The sequence below is a fragment of the Dendrobates tinctorius genome, unplaced genomic scaffold (genome assembly GCF_039654945.1).
Source record: "Dendrobates tinctorius isolate UK_male_01 unplaced genomic scaffold, ASM3965494v1 ptg000370l, whole genome shotgun sequence".
Classification (NCBI taxonomy): Eukaryota; Metazoa; Chordata; class Amphibia; order Anura; family Dendrobatidae; genus Dendrobates; species Dendrobates tinctorius.
Genome location: NW_027362036.1, coordinates 4,938,592 through 4,963,217, shown reverse-complemented (window position 1 = coordinate 4,963,217; position 24,626 = coordinate 4,938,592). Strand labels below are relative to the sequence as shown.

Below are 24,626 nucleotides of genomic sequence, written 5' to 3'. Positions count from 1 at the left end.
CAAAATGCACTGGTATTCTCAAACAAAAATGTCATTGGAGGTCAAAAAAAAAGTAGAGGGAAAGGAAGAAATTTTTTATTTGAAATATATTAGAAAAGTGATTAGATTATTGAATTAAATTTAGTATGAAAGTCACCTTCAGTTTCAGATCACCCTTTAATTCTGCATATTTCATCACTTAATAAAAGCATTTGCTTTATGTGATTAAGCTTACATGAATGTATAAAAAAAATTGTTACTTTCATCCAGAAAAATACAATTTTCCATCAGTATTGTCAACCGTATAGCATCCATTTTTATACATCAGAAGTGAATAAAATTTACAAAATACAGTGTCCATTGTTAGTAATGGACGTGCAGCACGGTGGCTCAGTGGTTAGCACTGCAGCCTTGCAGCGCTGGGGTCCTGGGTTCAAATCCCACCAAGGACAACATCTATAAGGAGTTTGTATGTTCTCCCTGTGTTTGTGTGGGTTTCCTCCGGGTACTCCAGTTTCCTCCCACACTCCAAAGACATACTGATAGGGAGTTTAGATTGTGAACCCCATCGGGGACAGTGATGATGTGTGCAAACTGTAAAGTGCTGCAGAATATGTTAGCGCTATATAAAATTAAATTACAGCCCCACAACTTTCACTCGTGTGAAAGGCAATGCAGGTGCTGTGACTTACTCAGCACAGCAGATACAGGGTGGTATGGGGCTCCTCTTAGAAACTACTTGCCCATTATCTACAGCAGATAGGTGTTGTAGTCCCTGCTTCCCTCCTGCACAGGTTTCACCAGCTCTCTCTGCATCCACCAGTGAGAAGACAGGGGCTGGGCTACAGTTGCAATGACGACTCTGAGAAAGGTCAGTTCTTCTCCAGCTGTCTGGCTGTGTCAGTGGGCTGCACAGGAACAGTTAGGGGGCCGGATGCGGGCCACAGTTTGCCCAGGCCTGCTCTATATAATATAGGAGTTTCACTTTTTGTATTGAATAAAATAAATTAACTTTTCGATGATATTCTAATTTTGTGAGAAGCACCTATATTTCCAGATTCAAAAAGCATTGGATTTATTTGTAGGATGTCCTGTTTTTAAACTTGTGTTTTTTTGTATGTTTTTAATGGATCAATAACGTGTTTTTTTCCCCTTTTTTCACATATTACACTATAATACATGCACTCGAGACAAGGCAGTTGTTTGCGAATTAGCAATAATAAAATTATGACAACGTGGATATGATGTGGTTTATTTCATAATACTGTCAGGAATATACATTTGTTGATGTTTCAAGAGAAAGAAATAGTCTGAATAGCTCTTTCCACAGTGTGAGCATATATATAGCTTATCCTGTTTGTGGATTTTCAGGTGCTGGTCAAGCGCAAATTTGCGTGTAAACTTCTTCCCGCAGCTGTTGCACTCATATGGTTTCTCCCCGGTGTGGATTCTGGAATGCACGCTGAGATTTGAGGAGTTAGTGAAGGATTTGTTGCAATCAGGACATTTGTAAAGCTTCTCTCCAGAGTGACTTTTCTGATGTCGATAGAGACTTGATCTGTGGGAGAACCTGCGAGTACAAAACTTACACCCATACGGCTTATCACTCATACCCCTAATGTGCGGATCGAAAGCTGGTGGGTAAGACATGCTTTCAAGATCAGCGCTAGCTCGATCTTCAATATCACAATGAAAAGCATCTGTGCCATCTATGAGAAAATCATTCAAGTCTTCTACATCAGCAGTGGGAGCTGCGTTGCCAGAGTCTTTGCTGGGAAAATTCTGGACCTTCTCCACACCAATGTCTGGAGGAGATTCCTCATGACGTTGTGTTTTGGATACTTCTTGAGCTGGTGGAGAAATGGTTAAGCCGGTCACTTGTTCTGGAAGTAAAGGTGCGGTGAAGTGGTCTGTGGACTCTTTATCAGGCACGTCTAATAAAAAAAAAAAAAAGAAGAAGAAAGAAAAAAAAAAAAGTAAAACAAAAAGAAACGTTATACAATTCCAACAGATATGGGTGCTTTCACATTACATTCTGTGTCCCTGTTGGGGCATATGTTCTAAATTCCCGGCAAAACAAGGTAAGGACGGACGCATACGCCGACGGGGTCAATAGACTGTAATGGTGAAAGCAGAGCAAACATGAGCTCCGTCATGCACTTTTTCCGAGCGTGTATGCCTACAGGAGTGGACACTCAGATGCAGTCAGCTACGTCTGAGTGTCCGCCTCCTGTAGGCGTACAGTCACAAAAATGATGCACGGCACTGTGTACGTTCACTCTGCAGTCACCATTACAGCCTATGGCTCCGTCAGCGCATGCATCCAGACACTGTTTTGCAAGGGATTTCGGAGGTATGTCCCAACGGGGACACAGAAAGCAATGTGAAAGCACCCTAAGGGTTACAGTGCAATTGCCTTTTTCATAAAAGCAGTCATAAGGAATTACACGGTTACTGGCTCTTACATAGCTTGTATCCAACACTGTCCAGCATTTTTCCCCCCTGTAGGTTCTATTCACTGGAAGCCTCAGCAGCTTCTCTGTGTATTCTGCCTCTTTCCCCCTCCAGCATCTCCCCATCCCCTTTCCATACACTTCCATAGGCAGCAGCTGTAATTTAACAAACACTAAGGCCAGAACTGCAGCCAGATTTTAGCACTTTGTATGAATGATCACTGTAGGAGAAAATAAGAGACCAATCATTTATCTATCAAGATACACAGTCGTGGCTGAAAGTGTTGGCGCCCTTGAAATTGTTCCAGATAATGAAGTATTTATCAAAATAAATTATTGCAGTTACATGTGTTTTGTTATACACACATTTATTTCCTTTGTTTGTATTGGAACAACACAAAAAAACATGTAAAACAAGGCAAATAATTTCACATAAAATCCCAAAACTGACCGGACAAAATTGTTGGAACTCTCAACTTAACCCCAAAAGGTATTATCGTTTCTGCATTTTCGTTTTTCGCTCCCCTTCTTCCCAGAGCCATAACTTTTTTATTTTTCAATCAATTTGGCCATGTGAGGGCTTGTTTTATGCGGGACAAGTTGCACTTTTTAACGACATCACTGGTTTTAACATATCTTGTACTGGAAAACAGGAAAAAAATCCCAAGTGCGGTGAAATTGCAAAAAAAGTGCAATCCCACAGTGGTTTCTTTTTTATATAATTGGTGACAAAATATTCCACAATTTCTTGAAAAAAAAAAAATTGCATTATTTTCCGAGACCCATAGCGTATCCATTTTTTCGTGATCTCGGGTTGGGTGAGGACTTATTTTTTGTGTGCCGAGCTGACGTTTTTAATGATACTATTTTGGTGAAGATATGATCTTTTGATCACCCGTTATTGCATTTTAATGCAATGTTGTGGCAAACAAAAAAACGTTAATTCTGATTTTCACGTTATGCAATTCTTTTTTTCTCGTTATGCCGTTTATCAAAAGGTTTAATTCTTTTTTTTCTATTGATAGATCAAGTGATTCTGAACGCGACGATACCAAATATGCGTATGTTTGTTTTTTTTTATTGTTTTATTTTGAATGCGGCGAAAGGGGGGTGATTTGAACTTTTATATTTTTTTCATATTTTTTTAAAATACTTTTTTTTACTTTTGACATGCTTCAATAGTCTCCGATCGGCTCTGCTTCATACAGGCGCTGATCAGATCGCCTGTATGTAGCAGAATTGCTCACTTGCTATGAGCGCCGACCACTGGGCGGCGCTCACAGCAATCCGTCGGTGACAACCATAGAGGTCTGCTGGAGACCTCTGGTTATCATGCCATCCCATCGGCGTCCCGCGGTCATGTGACACGGGCGCCGATGGGGGGGGATTTCCGGCGTGCTTGCCGGTAGCGCAAGTTAAATGCCGCTGTCAGAGTTGGACATCCACCTGTTCAGCTCCTCTCGCTCTATAACAGGGGTGCACAACTTTTTTTGATCCAAAAGTTACATCATCATATTGAACCAATCCGGAGGCAGCACTAAAATTAAAAAGTTATTCGCTTCTGTGACATATCCAAACTATATACCGTAAATTTCTGATAGGTCTAAATTTTACTTACAGGACTCTTACCTCCAAAAATCAGCACTTATGGTATCTTCACATTGAGATTTTTCACAAGGATTTTAAAACACGTTGCTGACGGATTTTAATGGGAAAAGCTCCTGTATTTTTTTCACGTTATTTTGAACATTTCCCAGTAAAACAAATAAGCTTACTTGAAGAGAATTACGTGATTTGCAATAAAACTTGCTTCTAAATCCTCATTATAAATAGTGTGACAAGGCATTAAAGAGGAAGAGGTGAGGCATGTACATGGATCTCTACAATAGATCATGAGGTTTTTGCTCACTGTCTGATGATTCAAAATCTCCAACTACAGCAGAGTGAGCAGACACGGAAGGCCACGTGGAGTGCCAAACGGGTGATGAGACCCTATTCTCCTCATGTATTTGGCATCCAGAGAGGTCTACTTGCCAGTCCCTGCTCACCAGCTGCTGACACAACTCTTGTGTGTAGCTGCTCACATATAATTAATCTGTTAGTGGAGTCAAGCGTTTTTTGTCCATGTGGTTGGTGTGACAGCGCGTGCCGTAAGTAGGCCCTGGCCGCAGGTTTTGCACTCCTGCTCTATAACATCCCGATGGCAGATTGCACTGCATGTTCAAACTGATAGGTTGCCTTTAATGCTATTTTTTTTGCTCAATCCATTTTCAGCATGCATCATTTTACTATATGCCATCACTTTACTAGATGCTTTTTTAAATGATGCATATTACGCAAAGGAGCCCCATGTTTGCACGCAATATGGTATATTTGTGTAATATACAATCTGACCACACTGTACAGTCATGGCCAAAAGTTTAGAAAATGACACAAATATTATATTTTCACATGATCTGCTGCCCTCTGGTTTTTATGTGTGTTTGTCAGATGTTTTTATCACATACAGAAATATAATTGCAATCATATTATGAGTAGCAAAAGGTTATATTGACAGTTAGAATGAGTTAATGCAGCAAGTCAATATTTGCAGTGTTGACCCTTCTTCTTCAGGACCTCAGCAATTCTCCCTGGCATGCTCTCAATCAACTTCTGGATCAAATCCTGACTGATAGCAGTCCATTCTTGCAAAATCAATGCTTATATTTTGTCTGAATTTGAAGGTTTTTGTTTGTCCACCCGTCTCTTGATGATTGACCACAAGTTCTCAATGGGATTAAGATCTGGGGAGTTTCCGGGCCATGGTCCCAAAATCTCTATGTTTTGTTCCCTGAGCCATTTAGTTATCACCTTTGCTTTATGGCAAGGTGCTCCATCATGTTGAAAAAGGCATTGTTGATCGCCAAACTGCTCTTGGACGGTTGGGAGAAGTTGCTCTTGGAGGACATTCTGGTACCATTCTTTATTCATGGCTGTGTTTTTAGGCAAGACTGAGAGAGAGCCCATTCCCTTGGCTGAGAAGCAACCTCACACATGAATGGTTTCAGGATGCTTGACAGTTGGCAAGAGACAAGACTGGTGGTAGCGCTCACCTCGTCTTCTCCGAATAAGCCGTATTCCAGATGTCCCAAACAATCGAAAAGGGGATTCATCAGAGAAAATGACTTTACCCCAGTCCTCAGCAGTCCACTCCCTGTACCTCTTGCAGAATATCAGTCTGTCCATGATGTTTTTTCTGGAGAGAAGTGGCTTCTTTGCTGCCCTCCTTGAGACCAGGCCTTGCTCCAAGAGTCTCCACCTCACAGTGCGTGCAGATGCACTCACCTCACACCTGCCTGCTGCCATTCCTGAGCAAGCTCTGCACTGCTGGTAGCCCGATCCCGCAGCTGAAACACTTTTAAGAGACGGTCCTGGCGCTTGCTGGTCTTTCTTGGGCGCCCTGGAGCCTTTTTGGCAACAAGGGAACCTCTCTCCTTGAAGTTCTTGATAATGCGATAGATTGTTGACTAAGGTGCAATCTTTCTAGCTGCGATACTCTTCCCTGTTAGGCCATTTTTGTGCAGTGCAATGATGACTGCACGTGTTTCTTTAGAGATAATCATGGTTAACAGAAGAGAAACAATGATGCCAAGCACCAGCCTCCTTTCAAAGTGTCCAGTGGTGTCATTCTTACTTAATCATGACAGATTGATCTCCAGCCCTGTCCTCATCAACACCCACACCTGTGTTAATGGAGCAATCACTGAAACGATGTTAGCTGGTCCTTTTAAGGCAGGGCTGCAATGATGTTGAAATTTGTTTTGGGGGATAAAGTTCATTTTCTAGGAAAATATTGACTTTGCAAGTAATTGCTGTTAAGCTGATCACTCTTTATAACATTCTGGAGTATATGCAAATTGCCATTAGAAAAAATGAAGCAGTAGACTTTGTAAAAATTAATATTTGTGTCATTCTCTAAACTTTTGGCCATGACTGTAGTGAGCAATTCTGTATGTTGCACCCTATTATGCACATGCATACATTTATGAGGTCATAAAGGGGCACCGTTTGTAAGCACAGAAAGAAAATAAAAACAAAAAAACCCACAGGCGCCAACAAGCTGTGCTTTAGTCACATTCTCCGTGCCCAGTGCCAAGTCTTTGCCACTTCTCCCAGTGTCTGTTATTACATGTCGACACCTCTGCACAAGTCAGCGAGCTCAGTGGCTCTCTAAGAGTAGACGGCACTAGCCCCTCAGGGTCACCAACCTCAATGATGGGCTGCAGCGCTGTTGATGGGACATCAGCACTTCAAATAATAACAGACACATGAAGAAGCTCAATGTTGGACCTGGGGGGAGTGAGTAAAGCTCAGCCTTTTTTTTTTTTTAAGACAAACTGTTTTTAGGAATGGGTTTTTTAAAAACCCCTTTAATATTCTGGTTTTAGGGCTTCTCTTTTTATCCAAGACATCCAGGAATAGATCATGAAGATGAGGAAGGAGGATATTGCATCAAGCTGAACGTCCACATCTTGTTTTTAACTCAGAAATGAGCAAGAAACTAGTGGCACACACGCTAATTACAAAGGAAACGGTAATACCCACTCAACAATGGTTTTTTCCATTTCCAGAGGAATGGCACACTGCAGAGTTTTAAGAAAAGATGCACCAGAATGATTATTGTGTGTGGATTAAAAGATTTACTGAACGTTTTAGAAGAACTGACAGATCATCTGTGAGATCCACAAGAAATATTGCATGGTAATGGACACAAATACTCACCTAAGACTAGAGCTGCTGATTCATTAACACTAAAAGGTTTGTCCTCTGCCTCATGACTGGCATCAGATGTGGATACCTGTTTAGACAGAAGTAACAAAAATGAATGGTAATTATAATTATTATTAACGTCAGAATAATTGGCCATTTGAGCGTAAATGAGGAATACCGCCATCTCTGCCATACTTGCACCCGGCACTATTCACCGTTTTTCTTCTGGTGAAGCTCTATCTCCTACTTAAATATCAGTTCCCTCTCGGAGGAACAAGCTGCCATTATACACCCTATATTCAGTACAGCACCAAGAGATGGATTCCTTAATTCGCACACAAACAGAGGCATGGAGGAAATTATGCAGCAGCGTAGATGTGAATCCAGCTCTAGGATGAGTGAAAATACGCGTTAATCTAGGCTCACAGTTTTTTTTTTGTGGGTTTTCAACCTGATAAGCTGTAAAATCCACAGTGTATTCAAATGTGTATTACTTTCAAAATCCACACACACAAAAAAAAACTGTGACCCTAGTCTTCACAGTGTAAAATGGGCTGCTTTAACCTGCCACTTCACTGATGTGGCAGTCCTCCTTGTCTAGAGCATGATATATTTTTCAGTTTCCCTCCCCCAGAGTGGATAGTTAGTTCAGGAGGCAGGGTGGAGGGGAAGAAGTGGCTCCTAAGTGGAGAATGTAATATTTCTTATAAGATATATTCACCTGTACTATTGATTTATGTAAAGTCTGTTGAAAGAACGGTTCCCATTTAAAGTGCAAAGACCGAGACCTTTATTAGGGGAACGCAAAGTAACAGCTCCACAAATTCACTGGATGCAGCCATTGCCGTGGCAAAAGGACAGTGGGTTTATTATTTAAAGGAATGTCCCAGTTTAAAAAGCGTACTGCTCTATAGACCCTATTAGGAAATTCTAAGTTAATAGAACGGGTCATCTGTTCAGGATCCTAGTGTCTTACATTGGTTACAAAGTCTTATGTTCCGGAAAACCTACCCTGGATTACACAGCAACCAACTGATTTATATCGAGACTATATAATGCTTCATTTCCCCTGAGGAGACGCTGCAGAGAATTTAACAATTAAGGCTTCACCTACTGTGTCCCCCCATTTCCTTGTAGATTGTAAGCTTGCGAGCAGGGACCTCACTCCTAATGTCACTGTTTGAATTGTCTTAACTTGTATTGAATTTATTGTCTGTAAATGTCCCCGCTTAATTGTAAAGTGCTGCGGAATATGTTGGCGCTATATAAATAAAAATTATTATTATTAAGGCTCATTTAGACAAGGTGATAATTGGGAACGTGCAGTTGCTAGAGTTCTCGTTTGCAGATTATCAGCGTCTGTAAGCGTCCCGCCATTCATAAACAGGACCCTGGATTATCGGGAGATTGGTTCGTCATGCCAGTATTAAAAGGATTGTGCTGTGTGCAACAGGACATGTGTTGATGATAATGATGATAGTCCATGCGCACAAAACCATCGTTAAAGGGAACCTGTCACCAGTTTTTGAGCCTATGAACAAATGCCACCACCTTTAACTGCTCCTGTGCTGCATTCCACAAACGTATGTCAGCTCTTGTTCCCCCCCCAAAAACACCATTTGATATGCTCCCGCGCTGTATGTAAATAAAAGTGGTCCAGTCCGATGGGCGTCTTTGCTGTGGCGTACGTCCCTCCTCTCTGCTCCTAATCGCGTCCTCCTGCTTTGATTGATGTGATGCATCATCCACATAATGAACTGGACCGCGCAGGCGCACTGTGCAAGCGCATTGCGACGTCATTTGAATGAGGCTACTGCACAAGTGCGAGATCTCGGTTTGCCATTTACATCAATCACAGCTATGCGCTTGCACATTGATATTTTATGTTCACAGTAGGGCAGAGCAGAATGCGCCTGCGTGGTCCTGTGAGGCTACTGCACAGGCGCGAGCTCTAGGTTTGCTATGTGGAGCATATCAAATGGTATTTTTGGGGACATACAGGGGGAGACAGGAGCTGACAGACACGTTTGTGGAATGCAGCACAGGAGCAGTTAAAGGTGGTGGCATTTGTTCATAGGCTCAAAAACTGGTGACAGATTCCCTTTAAGGACCGCGCTGTGCACACTGAATTCTGGTTGGGCTGTCTAAACAAGACATTAAATGAGCGATGATTTGCAGGCTCTAAAGGGGGTTTTACACTAAGCGATATCGCTAGCAATATCGCTAAAACGTCACTGGTTTTGTGACGTTATAGCGATATTGCTAGCGATATCGCTATGTGTGATACTTACCAGCGACCGGCTCCCCCGCTGTCTATCGCTGATCGCGCGAGAATGTCCGGCTCCATTTCTCGTCGGGCGCTTCCTGCTGAGACTTCCTGCTGTGACGTCCAGCGACGCGTGGAGGCGGGCCGGAGGACGCAGGATCGCTGTGTGTGAATGGTAAGTATCGTGCGCTGCGTCGCTGCTGCATCGCTGTGAGATCTTTCTGTATGAAAGCTCACTAGCGATCATTTAGCGATGCACCAGCGATCCTGACCGGGTCGGATCGCTGGTTGGATCGCTGGTGCATCGCTAAATGTAAAAGGGCCTTTATTGTCCGCTTTTCACACAGATAACTTCTCACCACTGGTGGTCTCTGCAGGAGGACACTTGGTGATCAGCTCATTGGCAAAGGACCTTTACAATAAGGCTGTGTGCACACGCTGCGGATTTTGCTGCGGTGTACAGTACCATGATTCCCTATGGGAATCAAAAACCGCAGTGCAGACGGTGCGGAATTTTCCGCGCGGATTATCTGCGGTTTTCAATCCGCAGAAAGAATTGACAAGTCAATTCTTTCTGCGGATTCTGCTGCGGTTTGCCATCTCCTCCATTTGAGGAGATGAAAAACCGCAGGGCAAAACAGCACAGCAATCCGCAGGTAAAACCGCAGGTCTTTTGACCTGCGGTTTCACCTGCGGATTTTACAAAATCCGCACGGATGAATCCGCACCTAATCCGCAGCGTGTGCACACAGCCTTAGGGTTGCTCAATGTGAAGAACTCCTCTAAATAAACCTGTGACCCTAACCCTGATGCTTTCTCCTCCAGAGAGCGACAACCCCGGATTCATAAAGGAGGAACTTCCACTGCATTCATACTTCCCTAAATGTCTTTCATTAGCGGAAATACGCTTGTTGCAAGCAGTGGTCCTTGCTGATTCTGTGCTATAGCTGTTTCTCTAAGCCGGTAACTGACATACAATATGTATTTTTAGACTCGTATGCAGTATTTTAATCACAATTAATATTTTACCTTCTCAGTTGTACAAAAGCGCAATTTAAAATAAAATCCAATGATACAATGTATTTTTTTGCAAAATGGAATCCAAACGTAAAGGAAAAGTAAATTATAGTCCACTGTGCGACTAAACCGAACATAGGTCACCAAAGAAACTCACAGCGATCTTTCAGTAGAAACAAAAGGAGCCCGGATTTTAAAATTTGGCTGTTTTAAAGGGTAACTACACATTTTTTATCACCCAGGGCAGATTGGCACCCGTGTGGCTCACATGTGCCGTCTGGTTATGAGCTCATAGAAAGCCAAAGTGACCAGTGTTTGGCGTGATCGCTGGTGGTCTCAGGATCTGGACCTCCCACCAATCAGGAGGGAATTGCTCTGCCATGTTAGAGAAAAATAAAGAAATGAACCCTTTAAGATTATCTGAAATCTCTGAAAGATACTTTTGTGCCTCCCTGTAACAAATCTTCCTGTTCCTCTACTGCTTTCACAAAATTGCTTACCTGTGCTAGAAATATAAAAGCTGGATTCTGAATTTCTGGCTATAAGTACCATTAGCCCTATAAATCTAAGTTGCCAGGAACAGAAGTGTTGTCATGAGGACTCTGAAACAGAAAATCATTAACTTCAACTTGTGAAAAAAGGTTGACATTTCTAAATCATATTATAGAGACCTTACCAAGTGTCCTACACTTCTGATTGATGATCCATCTTCCAATACCAGAACCTTGGGGGAGAGGAGTCTCCCAACAACCAGCCGTTATGATCTCCGATGGTGGCCTGTTGCAAGCAGTATAGGCAGAACACTACAGCGCCGTCATGTTTAGTGGCCACTCCCAGGTACTGCAGCTCTGCAGATCTACAGGTCTCACTAACAGCCACTAAATACAGATGCTTTACACAATGTATGTCCGGCCACCGACGGTGGTAACAACAGCTGTTTGTTGCGTTGCCAAGTGAAGGACCCCCACTGATCTGATATTTATAATCTATTCATAAGACTAAGTCATCAATATAAAAAATGTGGAAAACTCCTTTATTGGTCCATTTACATGGATGTACTGCATAATGCTTGCGGCGATTTCTCCAGTCCAGGGGCGGGCTGGGCCGGGTGGCAGGGAGGCATATTCCCCCCCGGGCCAGTCAATCTACCACGGTAATAGATCTCCATTTACATCTTCTGGTAGTTCTTGCATAGGTCTCCTTCACACGTCAGTGTTTGCCATCTGCATGGCGTCAGTATTTTTCAGTGAAAGCACACCGATACATTGTATTCTGTGGACCCAACATCTGAATGAACCCGGATGGCTTCCTAGTGGCATTGCAGCGTGGTCCATTTTTTCTGACTGGTTGCTAGGAAAAGCCTATGTCAGTTTTTGATAAATGGTAAAAGTGGGCACAAGGACCAAAAAACAGATGGAAAAAAACATGGAAAAGTAACAGCTTGTTGTTTTCCCAGCAAAACGGGCATGAATGTGTGAATAGGGCCTCACTGGGGTAACCACATGAAGATGAAGAACAATGGAGCCGATTCATCAAGACTTGTGTAGCGCCCAATTGACCTATGCCAGTCTCGCTGGAGCAGCAGGCGCCGTATTCATGAAGATGAGCACGCCACTTAAAGCAATTTGTCACATCTCCTAAGTGGCATGTGCCCCTGTGAGCTGCCGCAGAAATGTCACTCTAGTCAAGGACTGGAGTAGCATAAAATCCACCACTCTTGATGAATTTGATGGGCAGGCGTCGCCACCTCCCGTTTATTTTAGCAAACCGGATTCAAACTTGAAAATGTCAACTATCGCAAAACTTTTGCACAACTCTGTGTTGCACCAATTATTTTTTTTACTTTTCAATGCTCTTACACCACTTTTGTGCTTGGCTGAATCTGTCCCCAATTGGTCTATGCCGCATCATAACCCATTCTTCATAACTTACGCTGAGTGACGCCTCGGGGCTTTCTTGCGCTGCTTTGATTTCGGATGACGGACCCAATGCTGAATACTGATATGATTCATTTTCTGTTCCTTGTGCAGACATTATGAAAAGCTGGAAAGAAAAGGGACAGACCTGAGGTAATAGTGATGTAATAAGTGGCACAATCAGCAGGGGTATGGTCGGCCCTGAGGGAATGATATGTGAGCGACAGATCAGTTTCTACTAACTGTGTGATTTACAATTTAGCAATAGTCATGTGATAACATGCCAGAAACAACCCAGCATTAATAACACGGCCACACAGCCAAAACCAAAAACTGCCTTTTTAGGTTTCTCCTAGTATATTTATCAGCACTCCAGTCTTCACTTTCAGGGCAAGTTTCCGTGTCGGTATGTTATCAGTTCTTTGTGTGAAGGGGGCTGGCTAACTGGCTCATTGCAATAGCTAAGTCGCACCCCTTCTCCTTCATGGCCGATGCGCAGAAAAGGAGGGGTCTGGCTTAGCTATCGAAAAGCAAATGAGTGCATTGGGGGCGGGATGAAGCACTAGACATCCTAGACACCCCTCCTGCCCTTCCAGATCGATTTGCATAACCTTTATTACTGGGTTTTCTCTGCACTGTCGTCACTTTGGGCCAGTGCAAATATGAATGACCTTGTATTTCTATGGCCTACAGGGCCATGCATTCTGGTTACATCCTGATAGGTTCCATTCAGGTCCTGTATATTTCAGGGTGGTGCCCCCAGGACCAGATCTGATTTAAGGCAGGAGTCACACTGGCGAGTGTAGCACAAGTCTCGCGCCTCAATACCCAGCACTCAGGACCGGAGTGTGCAGCTGGATGTATTTCTATGCAGCTGAACGCTCCGGTCCGAACCACCGGCGGCAGTGCCGGGTATTGAGGAGCGAGTTTCTCGCACTGCACTTGCAAGTGTGACCCCGGCCTAACATGACCACTCTTGGCGTTTCATGATGGCCAGTCATTTATATACACCTTCCCACCTCGTTTTCCCTCTCTCTCCTCCCAACTCTTCTTTGATTGACAGCTTTGGCTTCATAGGGCCAGAGAGGAGATAGAGGGATAACAAGCAGGTGGAACGGTGTTTATAAATGACTAGCCCCACTATGAAGCACCGAGCACCTATACTTGGTTTGCACAGTTGTTCTGTGCCAACCGAGTCTGTATTGCAGTGTCCTTCCTTATTTTAGTGCCATGGTCTTTGCCCAGGGGGGGAAAACGTCCTGTTCCGGTGACTGATGGGACCCACACTGATCTAACAATTTTAGGTGAACAGTTGATCAGCTGTGTAAACCCCTTTACAGTAGACAGGAGGGTGCTGTATTTTCGGAGAAATTCTACTCTAGAAGCAATGCTGAGGGTTAGAACTGGTGCAAATTTAGCCGTACGGCACGACACTGGTGTGTGGCCGCTGCACAGGAGCGAGGGTAGTGGCTTGTACCTGCGGCTCTTATCATTAGCAGCTTGTTGAGCCATCACGCCACCCTATCAGAAGAGCTGCCAATGGCGGCAGGTAAGAGGCGGTACGACGGTCACAGACCAGGGTCATGGCCGATGGAATGGATGTGCAGATCGATGTGTGCCAACTCTACTGATGATCTCTATGTACCTGCGCCACACAGTAGAACAGGATGCCATGTTCCCACCACCGTGCAGGGCTACGCGGGGCCGATTGCTTGAGGCGCGGATTAGTGTAAAAAACCCCAATCATTTGTCCCTCTGTCCGTTCTTGTAAAGTTGGATTCAGCGCCACCGCTCCTGCCGGAATTACAGCTAAATCAAATGGACAATACTCTATAATCCTGCTTCTAGACCTGTCCTCTGCATTCGACACAGTTGACCACTGCCTCCTACTATAGATCCTCTCCTCCTTCAGCATCAAAGGCCTTGCCCTATCCTGGATCTCCTCATACCTTTCCAACCGCACATTCAGCGTCTCCCACTCCCACACTACCTCCTCATCCCACCCTCTCTCTGTTGGAGTCCCCCAAGGCTCTGTTTTAGGACCCCTACTCTTCTTAATCTATACACTTGGTCTGGGGCAACTCAAAGTCCCACGGATTCCAGTACCACCTTTATGCTGATGACACTCAGATCTACCTCTCTGGCCCAGACGTCACCTCTCTGCTGTCCAGAATCCCAGAGTGTCTATCAGCCATATCCTCCTTCTCCTCTCGCTTCCTCAAGCTCAATGTGGACAAATCTGAACTCATCATCTTTCCTACATCTCACAGATCTTCCTTGCCCGACCTAGCTATAACAATTAATGACATCACACTTTCCCCAGTACCGGAAGTCCGCTGCCTCGGAGTAACCTTTGACTCTGCCCTGTCCTTCAAACCGCACATCCAAGCTCTTTCTACCTCCTATCACCACCAGCTCAAAATATTTCCAGAATCCGTCCTTTCCTCAACCCTCAATCTACTAAAATGCTTGTGCATGCCCTCATTATCTACCGCCTCGACTACTGCAACATCCTTTTCTGTGGTCTCCCTGCTAACACCCTCGCACCTCTCCAGTCCATCCTTAACTCTGCCGCCCGACTAATTCATCTCTCTCCTCGCTACTCCTCTGCAAATCTCTTCACTGGCTCCCATTCCCTCAGCGTATCCAGTTCTAATTACTAATACTGACCTACCAGGCCATCTATAACCTGTCTCCCCCATATGTCTCTGAACGCCCCAACACGTCCGGCTATCAACCACATTTGGATCCTTCAGACGAAACCTGAAAACCCATCTCTTCAAGAAATCTTACAGCCTGCAATGACCCCGCTACCTCAACCAACACTGGAGCTGCTGCAACCCCCCAACCTACTGTCTCCTTCCCCATCATCCTGTAGAATGTAAACAGGGTCCTCTCTGCTCTGTATCAGTCTGTGATTGTTAGTTTACTGTAAGTGATATCTGTAATTTGTATGTTACCCTTCTCATGTACAGCACCATGGAATCAATGGTGCTATATAAATAAGTAATAATAATAATTACCGGGGCCTTGTGTCAGGCGAGCCAGCTTTATTCCCCATCTTCTACGTCCCCCACATTTATATGGGGGCCCCCTGTAAATCTGCACCAGTCCCCTCATCCCTGCATGGCAGGTAAGTGTACAGGAATTGGATGACCCCAGCACATCCCCAGTGAGGCTCATACACACCGATGCCACCTGAATAACGGCGGCAATCTGGAGCATTCCACAGACAGAGCCTGTAATGTGCGCAGCGCTGTGTATGATGGAGGCAGCCGGACGCCGTCATTACCGGGCAGTGTGAGCGCCGACTACCCGCTATTTACTCACACTCCCTCGTCAGACAACTACAAGCCTACCTGTATCTTCCCGTCCGAAATCTTAGGAAGCAGACAATAGGCAGTGTCACCTGATTGGCCAGCTACGAAGCACGTGATCCACCGCGCCGTAAGCAAAGCTCTCTGGGAAATGTAGTCTTCATGCTCTTAAAGCATAGTTAGATCCCGCTGTAATAAAACTACAAATCCTATAAAACCCCTGTTGGTGACTCGATTATTTTGGCAGAGGAGCCCTTCTTGTAGTTATCCATCCATGTTATCATGTAACAGGCAGAGGCAGAGGGTGCTAGAAATGTAGTCTGAGGGTATGGAGGCCGTCACTGCGCTGTTAGTCACCGAGAACCGAGCAGAGAGTATATTTTATTCAGAAAGGAAGGGGGCAGGGCTTATAATGCCCAGATAAGGACAGAACGACCTGCTGCATATCTGGAGAGTACCTACTAAACAGTGACTGAGTGCCTCCAGAAAATGACAGGGGTGTGAATACTCCCAGACATTTTGAAGCAGGAATGCCTAAAGGTACTGTCACACTTAGCGATGCACCAGCGATCCCGACCAGCGATATGACGCGGTCAGGATCGCTGGTGCATCGCTAAGTGGTTGCTAGTGAGCTGCCACACAGGCAGATCTCACCAGCGACATTGCTGGGGACGGGGGTCGCTACTTACCTGTCACACTAGGCGATCCTGACGTCCTCCCGCCCGGCTCCACGCTCGTCTCTCCACAGGAAGCCCAGCAGGAAGCTGAGGACGAGAAATGGTCCAGGACGTTTTTGCGCGATCAGCGATAACCAGCGGGGGAGCGGGTCGTTGGTAAGTATCAGACATAGCGATATCGCTAGCAATATCTCTGCTACGTCACAAAACCAGTGACGTTATAGCAATATTGCTAGCGATATCGCTTAGTGTGACAGGCCCTTAAGAGTTTGAGGAGAATTTTTGAGAGTTTACAGCGCCGAAGAACTCAGTAAAACACTGTGTGAACAAGGCCTTAGAATAACCCAGACTGCAACTTTAATGGTGCGCACGTCAGGAATTCCCGCAGATTTTATGCGTTTTTGCTGCATTTTTTCACTGCTAAAACGCATACAATAAGCAACCCATTGAATCCATTGGTATTCCGCACAAGCTGTGCTAATGCATATTTTTCTGCGGTAAAATCGCATCGTGGAAAAATCCGCAGCATGCTCATTCTTTGTGCAGAATCGTGGGAATTCCGCACACATAGGAATGCATTGTTCCACTTACTTTCCGCATGTGGCTATGCCCACCATGCTCAAAGTAAGCGGAAAATGTGCAGATGGTACCCAGGGTCTGGTGGAAAGGAGGAGACTGTCCTCCAGGCCCTGTGTACCATATCCCTGATAAAAAAAAGAAGTAAATAAAAAGTCGTGATATTCTCACCTTCCGGAGGCCCCAGCAGCGTTCCCAGGCCTCAGCGATGCTCCCGCCAACTCCCGTTCCCAGTGATGCCTTGCGACAATGACCTGTGATGACGTAGCGGTCTCGCGAGATGCTTAGCACTACCAAAAGTGGCACAGGAAAGTAACAGATTTTGGGGTCCGATTCATCAACCTTGGCCTTGAGGAGTTGTGCTACAATCAGACACCCCTGATTCCAGAAGAGGCGTATGCACCAGTCTCTGCTAGATTAAGATTTGTGGCATAGTGAATTCCCCTGCTCACCACGGTCCCATCCCAGCTCTGGCCATTTTGGCAAAGCTGAGCAAAAATGGAGTAAAAATTCTAAAAGTAAACTAATAGAGCAGCTCCGAGTTCTGACAAATTATGCAACGGTTTTATGTGAAGTATTTGATGAATGAGCCGTTTGTTTTTTGCAAAAAAAAAAAAAAGTTTACAGTTTTAAAAGATTGGATGGGGAAGTAATTAGTTAAGTAATAGTGGTACACCTGATTAATAAATTGCATTTGGGGCGCAATATAAATTCCCTATCTGTAGGTCTTTGAAGTTTGTGAGAAAATCGGAGAACCCAGAGGAAACTCACGCAAACTCCAAGGAGATGTGGTACTTGGTATGATGTGAGTGCAGGACCTCAGTGCTGCAGTGATAACCACCGTGTCACTATGCTGCAAATTCACTAAATTTGAGGTACATAATGATAAGAGAAAGGACTCCAAGAATTCAAGTCCTCTAAGGCAGGGTTCCCCAACTCCAGTCCTCAAGTCCCACCAACAATTATCACCTGAGCAATACTAAGGAAATCCTGAAAACATGACCTGTTGGTGGGCCTTGAGGACTGGAGTTGGGGAACCCTGCTCTAAGGGGACTAATAAGAACGACAAAAAAAATAAAATATGAAAGAAAAAAAAGTTCAAATCAACTCAAACTTTTTTCACCTTTAAAATTAAAAATACACTTGATATCACTGCTTTCAGAAAAGTGATCAAAACATAAAAATCAACTTGATGAGTAAACACTGCAAACAAAAATTCAAGATTTACAAATTTTGTTCTTTGGGTTGCTGCAGTACCACAAAAAAATGCTGTAACAACCGATCAAAATGTCATAGCTATCCAAAAATGGTATCGATAAAAACGTCTCAGCCCACAAAAAATAAGTCGTGACATCACTCCATCGACTGAAAAATAAAAATGTCCTTTCTTAACAAAGAACCTTTTTCGCTTTCTCTACAGACACAGTAATTGAGGGTCTGCATCGCCTCTGCAACATCTACTGGGAGGTTTTCCCACGATTAGTAATTCCAAAATTTCTGCTAACACTCGACTTTGCATCTATACTTGTATCCATGTAGTTTCCAGTAGCAGAGATTCTGGACTGGCTTACTGAGATTGAAATATAGACGAAGATTTAAAAGTACCCCAACATTGTATACCGGTCTACGCTATGAATACCTTTCTCTTTTTAAACTTTTTTAATTCTGGTGTAATACATAGTGAGCCTGTGAGTGTCTGTGTCTGACTCCGGAAGTATAGACGGAAATTTAACCCTAGACTGGACACACCTGGTATGTGCTGATACAGTACCTTGTTTAAAAATTTGTATTAAGGTATCATCTGTAGGATAACCAACTGTGGGGGGGGGGGCCCTCTTCTTGCCGCAGACTAACACTGTTACGACGGCGGAACTCGCTTAAAAAAAATATAAATAAACGTGTTCGCCACCCGGGGTCCACCGTGCGGCAGGTGAAATAACCGCTGCTAAAATGGCAGAACACAGGGACGATAATGTGCACAAGGTTTAACTGCACCTGGTGCACAAAAGTAGCTCTGTTGAGGTCACAGAGCTGCACATGAAAAGTAATGCAGAAGCAGGCTGTTTCACAGACAGAGCTGCAAGCAAAACAAAAATACAAAGAACGCTGAGTCTGTATCAGCTTCACAGACCATCAGTGGCACACGTGCGGTAGCCGGGGATCGGAGTAGGTCAAGACAACACTACAACCGGATAGACTTACCGTGGCAGACCGTGTGCACGGCGTCGCAACTGCGGACGCCAAAAACGACTGCAAGCACGAACTTAGCAGGCGCAATGCAGAACACTGGCTGCTGTAACGAATGATACTTGAGCACGTTGGCGCAATACTGGCTGTCCCAATCACTCACACAAACATAATCTCCGAGGGAAGGGGTTTCATAATAAGTCATACACCAGACCAAGCATCCATCACCAAGCACACAGCAGCAAGTATAGAAAATACTAGCACATGGCATAGCGGCCATGCGCACTTTTTATAGCATACGGGACCTGCCAGAAATCTCCAGAGCCCCGAGCATAACCAATCAAAACAGGAGCAGGACCTGAGCACCTGACTCCTGAACTCCAGTGAGAGCTCGTTCCGTGAGCATGCTCAGTAGCAGGGAAAAAGGACAGCCTCTGGAGACAAATGTGAGAATCTGGGTTGCTGCATAAGCATAGACTGACCCAGATTCCTAAGGCTGGTTTCACATTAGCGCTTTTTAAGCGCACGCACGGCCGGGGTAGCTCCGCCCCCGAGCCGGCTCTCTGCCCGGCGTGCCCGCCCCTTGCTTGTAGCGCCGCCTCCTAGCGCACAGCGGCGCCTGCGATCGGCGCACCCTATCTTTAGCATAGGGTGCGCATATCGTGCGCAGGCCGTGCGCTAGTTGCGCTTTGACCTGCGCTGCGCACTTTTGACGGTGCGCCGTGCGCGCCAAAATCCGAAAAGTTTGATTTTGGCGCGCACGGCGCACCGTCAAAAGTGCGCAGCGCAGGTCAAAGCGCAACTAGCGCACGGCCTGCGCACGATCTGCGCACCCTATGCTAAAGATAGGGTGCGCCGATCGCAGGCGCCGCTGTGCGCTAGGAGGCGGCGCTACAAGCAAGGGGCGGGCACGCCGGGCAGAGAGCCGGCTCGGGGGCGGAGCTACCCCCGGCCGTGCGTGCGCTTAAAAAGCGCTAATGTGAAACCACCCTAACAAACAAGAGACTGAGACAGAGTTTGTATTGAACAGGTCCGTTTTTAGTGCCCATCCTTCTGTCGACAACAGCAATTCACCACAGCCGTTTCACATTTCTCTGTACACAGGCCCCAGTACTTTCACTTCCTTTGTATCTATAATCGTGGCGTCCTCTGTGGCTCTTCCACTGTGGCTGGCCTCAGCCCAAACACCACAGCGCTTCACCAGTCTGAGCACACCGTCCGTATGATAGCCCCAGGCAGTCTTCGTCTGCGGCTACCGTCCTCTGGGCCACCCCCCGTGACTGCCTCAACTGTCAGTCCTCTCTGGAGCCTTTCCACTGTCTCTATTTCCTCAGCAGAACTTCCTCTTTACTGTGCTCCCTTCGCTGACTGACTCTTCCAGAACCTTCCCTCAGCCTTTTATACTTCCAGTTCTGGTAACTCCGCCCACCATCACCTAACACTTTCTCTGACCAATGGCAGTTATTCAGTCCCACTCCTACACTCTCCACTGCCCTCCAATGGGCAAGCTAAAACACTGCACCCTTTCTCTTTACCTTAGCGGTTTCACACCTACACTGCGTTACACCTCTGCTTCTCACTACAGGCTGGTTTGTCTGTCAGTCCAGCTTCCCTACATCATCCATAGTGAGTGAGCATGTGTGGGTTACGCCTTCTATATATACAGTGAATCGGAGAAACAAATTTTTACACTATACTCGATACAGCTTGTATCTTGTTATACAGTACCTTTGTTCGACATTTAGCATTACGGTCAAATCCATACTGTGTAAGCGTCTGAGAGTGACTACGGGACTGTTTATATGGAGATTTCAATTGTACCCTAAAAAATATATACTTGCTATCTTGTTATCCAGGACCTTTTTTTCAACATTTTTTATTATGGTCAAAACCAAACTGAGTGAGCGTCTGAGGGTGACTGCGGAAATATATACCGATATTTTCAATTTGGCCAACACTGTATACAGCAGAACGCTTCTGATACAGTAACCTTTTTAGCTATTTAGATTCTGGTGTAATCCATAATGAGCCTGTAAACGTCTGTCTGTTACTCCGGCAATATATTTGGAACTTTAAGATTACCCCAACGATGTATACACACTGTATAGAGCTGTACACTTCTGATACAGTGCCATATATCTGCTGGTATTTTGGGTCCATTTTCAAAAACATGAGGAAGTATGGTGGAAGAGGACGTGGATGTGAGCGTGGAGGGCCACCTGGTACTGATGGTGGTGGTGGTGCATCTGCTGGTAGTTCCAAAAACACAATAGCAGCTAAGGCAGGAGGTGTTGAGCCAGTGTCATGGTGTAGCTCTGGAAGGCCTGTAAGGCTCCTTTTTCTGGGAGTAGGTAGACTGCTTTTAAAGCCGGAGTATCAGGAACTGTTTGTGGCTTACATTGCTGAAACAGCCTCCAGCTCTATCGCCTCCTCTTCTGAAGTAGCAAAAAATGCAAGCACTGAGTCGTAACTGCAGGCTTCTGGTCAGGAGCAACCCCTTTCCTTGTGTCCTTCACCCACACCAAAAGTGAAGGATGTGGAAGCACACACCTCAGATTACTCCACGGAGCTCTTTTCACATACCATGTCTCGGTTAATTAAAAATAGGGCCCATCATGTACTGGAGCAATGTAAATGGGGCAGATCAGACACTGGAGCAGCATCTATGGGGCCCATTATACACTGGAGCATTACAAATGGGGCCCATTATATATGGAGCATTATTGGAGCCCATCATACACTGGAGCATTATCCATTAGGCCCATCATGTACTGGAGCAATGTAAATGGGACAGATCAGACACTGGAGCAGCATCTAAGGGGCCCATTATACACTGGAGCATTACAAATGGGGCCTATTATGTATGGAGCATTATGTGGAGCTCATCAGATACTGTATGGAACATTATATGTGACTAATAGAGTTGAGCGAAGCGGGTCGGTCATATTCAAAAGTCGGCGACTTTTGCTGAAGTCGGGTTTCATGAAACGAAACCCGACCATAGCGTGAGGTCGGCCACGAGGTCGGCGACCAGAGCGTCAAAGTCGCGTTTCAAAAGATGCTTCCAGCGCCCTTTTTCAGCCAATGATGGAGGACGCACACTGTGGGCAACGCGATGACATAGGCATCGGTCACCACCATCTTTGAGAAGGGCATGCAAGTGATTGGCTGGCTTTATGTGGCATCAAAGGGGCTATAAAAGGGCGTGAACGCCGACCGCCATCTTACTTATGCCGATCTTAGCATAGGAAGAGCTGCTGCTGATTCTGTAGGGAGAGCGTTAGGCAGGGAAGAAGAACAAAAAAAATGCTTCTGCTGTTATCGATTTCCACTTACAACACAACACTTTGTGTGCAGTCACAGGGGAGGCTCTATTTTTGTGCATCAGCTATGTTGGTTATTAGGCTGCCTTATAAGGCTCCCTGATAGCTGCATTGCTGTTTGCACACTGCTGTGCAAACTGCTTTTTTAAAAGCAAAAATACTTTTCTTCCTCCTTTCTGCAGTTACCAAGCGTTAATTTTTCCACCCTTTTGTGTGTGCAGCAGTCCTGCTTATTAGGCTGCCTGCGTCCATACTTGGACTGAGAGCATCATTGTCAGCGTCCTCAAATCTCTAGTGAGATTCAAATTCTCACCAATCCTATAGACACCCTCCACCTTGTCATACACCATCCAATTTCAGCCTGTTACATTGAGGTATAGTCTCTCCTGGGCCTGAGACAATAGTTCAGCGTCCTCAAATCTATAGTGAGATTCAAATTCTCACCAATCCTATAGACAACCTCCACCTTGTCATACACCATCCTTTTTCAGCCTGTTACATTGAAGTGTAATCTCTCCTGGGCGTGAGACAATAGTTCTGCGTCCTCAAATCTATAGTGTGATTCAAATTCTCACCAATAGTAGATACACCTTCTACCTTGTTTTACAGTACCATATAGCTGGTGTTATTTTGGGTACATTTTCACAAAAATGAGGAAGTATGGTGGAAGACGCCATGAAAGTGGGCAGGGCTTGCCAGCTGATCCCGATGGTGGTGGTGGTGTTGCATCTGTTGGTAGTGGTAAAAGCTCAATAGCACCTAAGGCAGGAGGTGTTGAGCCTGCGTCATCGTCTGGCTCCACAAGGCCTCGAAGGCTCTCTTTTCCGGGAGTAGGTAAACCACTTTTAAAGCCGGAGCTTCAGGAACAAGTTTTGGCTTTCATTGCTGACACAGCCTCCAGCTCTCTCGCCTCCTCTTCTGAAGTTTCAAAAAATAAAAGCACTGAGTCGTCAGTGGAGGCTCCTGGTCGGGAACAACATCTTTCCTTGTGTCCTTCACCCCTACCAAAAGTGAAAGATGTGGCTGGCCACACTACCGATTACTCCATGGAGCTCTTTTCACATACCATGCCTGGGTTAGTAAGTCAAATCGTGAATTCCCCAGTCCAAGATGAATCTGACATGGAGTGTACTCATGCACAGTCACTGCTAGATTTTTCTGCTGGTACATTCACTCAGAGCACTACATTGTCCTTGCAGTGTAGTGAGGCAGAACCAGACCCTGATGAAATGCAGGTGCCCCTTCCCGCATACTATACCACCTTACACAGAGGAAGGTGCACATGAAATTGAAGAGGAGGTGATGGATGACCCAGTTGTTGACTCAGATTGGCATACACTGGGGGAAGAGGGTGCCGCTGCCAATAGCTCAGAATAGGAGGAGGATCCACAGCAGGCAACAACATCGCAACAGCTGTTATCTGGCATGACCATAGCAGTCCAAAAACATGCAACAAAAACCAATAGAGTTTCAGGACAGCTTGGCCAGACGGTCAAATTAGCACAGCGTGCAAGGTCTCAAAATGTCTTCCACAGTAGGAAGAGTGCATTGTGGCACTTTTTTGAACAAAATCCTAATGATCAGGCAAAAGTTATCTATAAGAAGTGCACAAAGACCTTTAGCCGAGGGAAAAATCTGAGAAATTTGAATACCAGTTGCATGCTTAGACATTTAACCAACATGCACTTGCAAGCGTGGACGGACTACCAAACCTCACGTACCACATGTGCACCTGCTCCGAATGAAGGTAGTCAGCAACGCTACATCGCTTCCCCCACAGTAAGCCCACTGGTTAGCGCACCACCAGCAGCAAATGTCGAGGTGTCTTCGCAAGGACAAAGCAGTCATGGAATCACAATGTTATTGCTGCGAAAGACTGAATCTAGGCCATCAGGTACACCACCAACACCATCACCATCACCAACCCTCTCTCAGTCTGCCATGTCCACCGCTAGTTCCACCATATGCAGCTCTCAAGTCCAGCTCACCCTACCAGAAACTCTGAGTAGGACAAGAAAGTACTCATCCTCTCATCCGCATATCCTGGCTTTGAACGCCCACATTGCCAAACTAATCTCGTTAGAGATGATGCCCAATCGGTTGGTTGAAAGCAAAGCTTTCCGCGAGCTCATGGCCTACGCAGTACCACGCTATGACCTACCCAGT

The 24,626-nt window shown here is 45.3% G+C and overlaps 1 protein-coding gene across 1 annotated transcript; it reads right to left on the bottom strand.

The window, feature by feature from the left end:
* Positions 1 to 1,215: 1,215 nt before the first annotated feature.
* On the bottom strand, positions 1,216 to 19,287 carry LOC141075762 (uncharacterized). The gene is made up of 4 exons (XM_073562908.1): positions 19,153 to 19,287; positions 12,397 to 12,507; positions 7,194 to 7,269; positions 1,216 to 1,913 (listed from the first exon to the last, which is right to left on the bottom strand). Exons 2-4 carry the CDS (start codon positions 12,496 to 12,498, stop codon positions 1,231 to 1,233), a joined length of 861 nt encoding a protein of 286 aa, XP_073419009.1. The 5' UTR covers positions 12,499 to 12,507; positions 19,153 to 19,287; the 3' UTR covers positions 1,216 to 1,230.
* Positions 19,288 to 24,626: the final 5,339 nt, after the last annotated feature.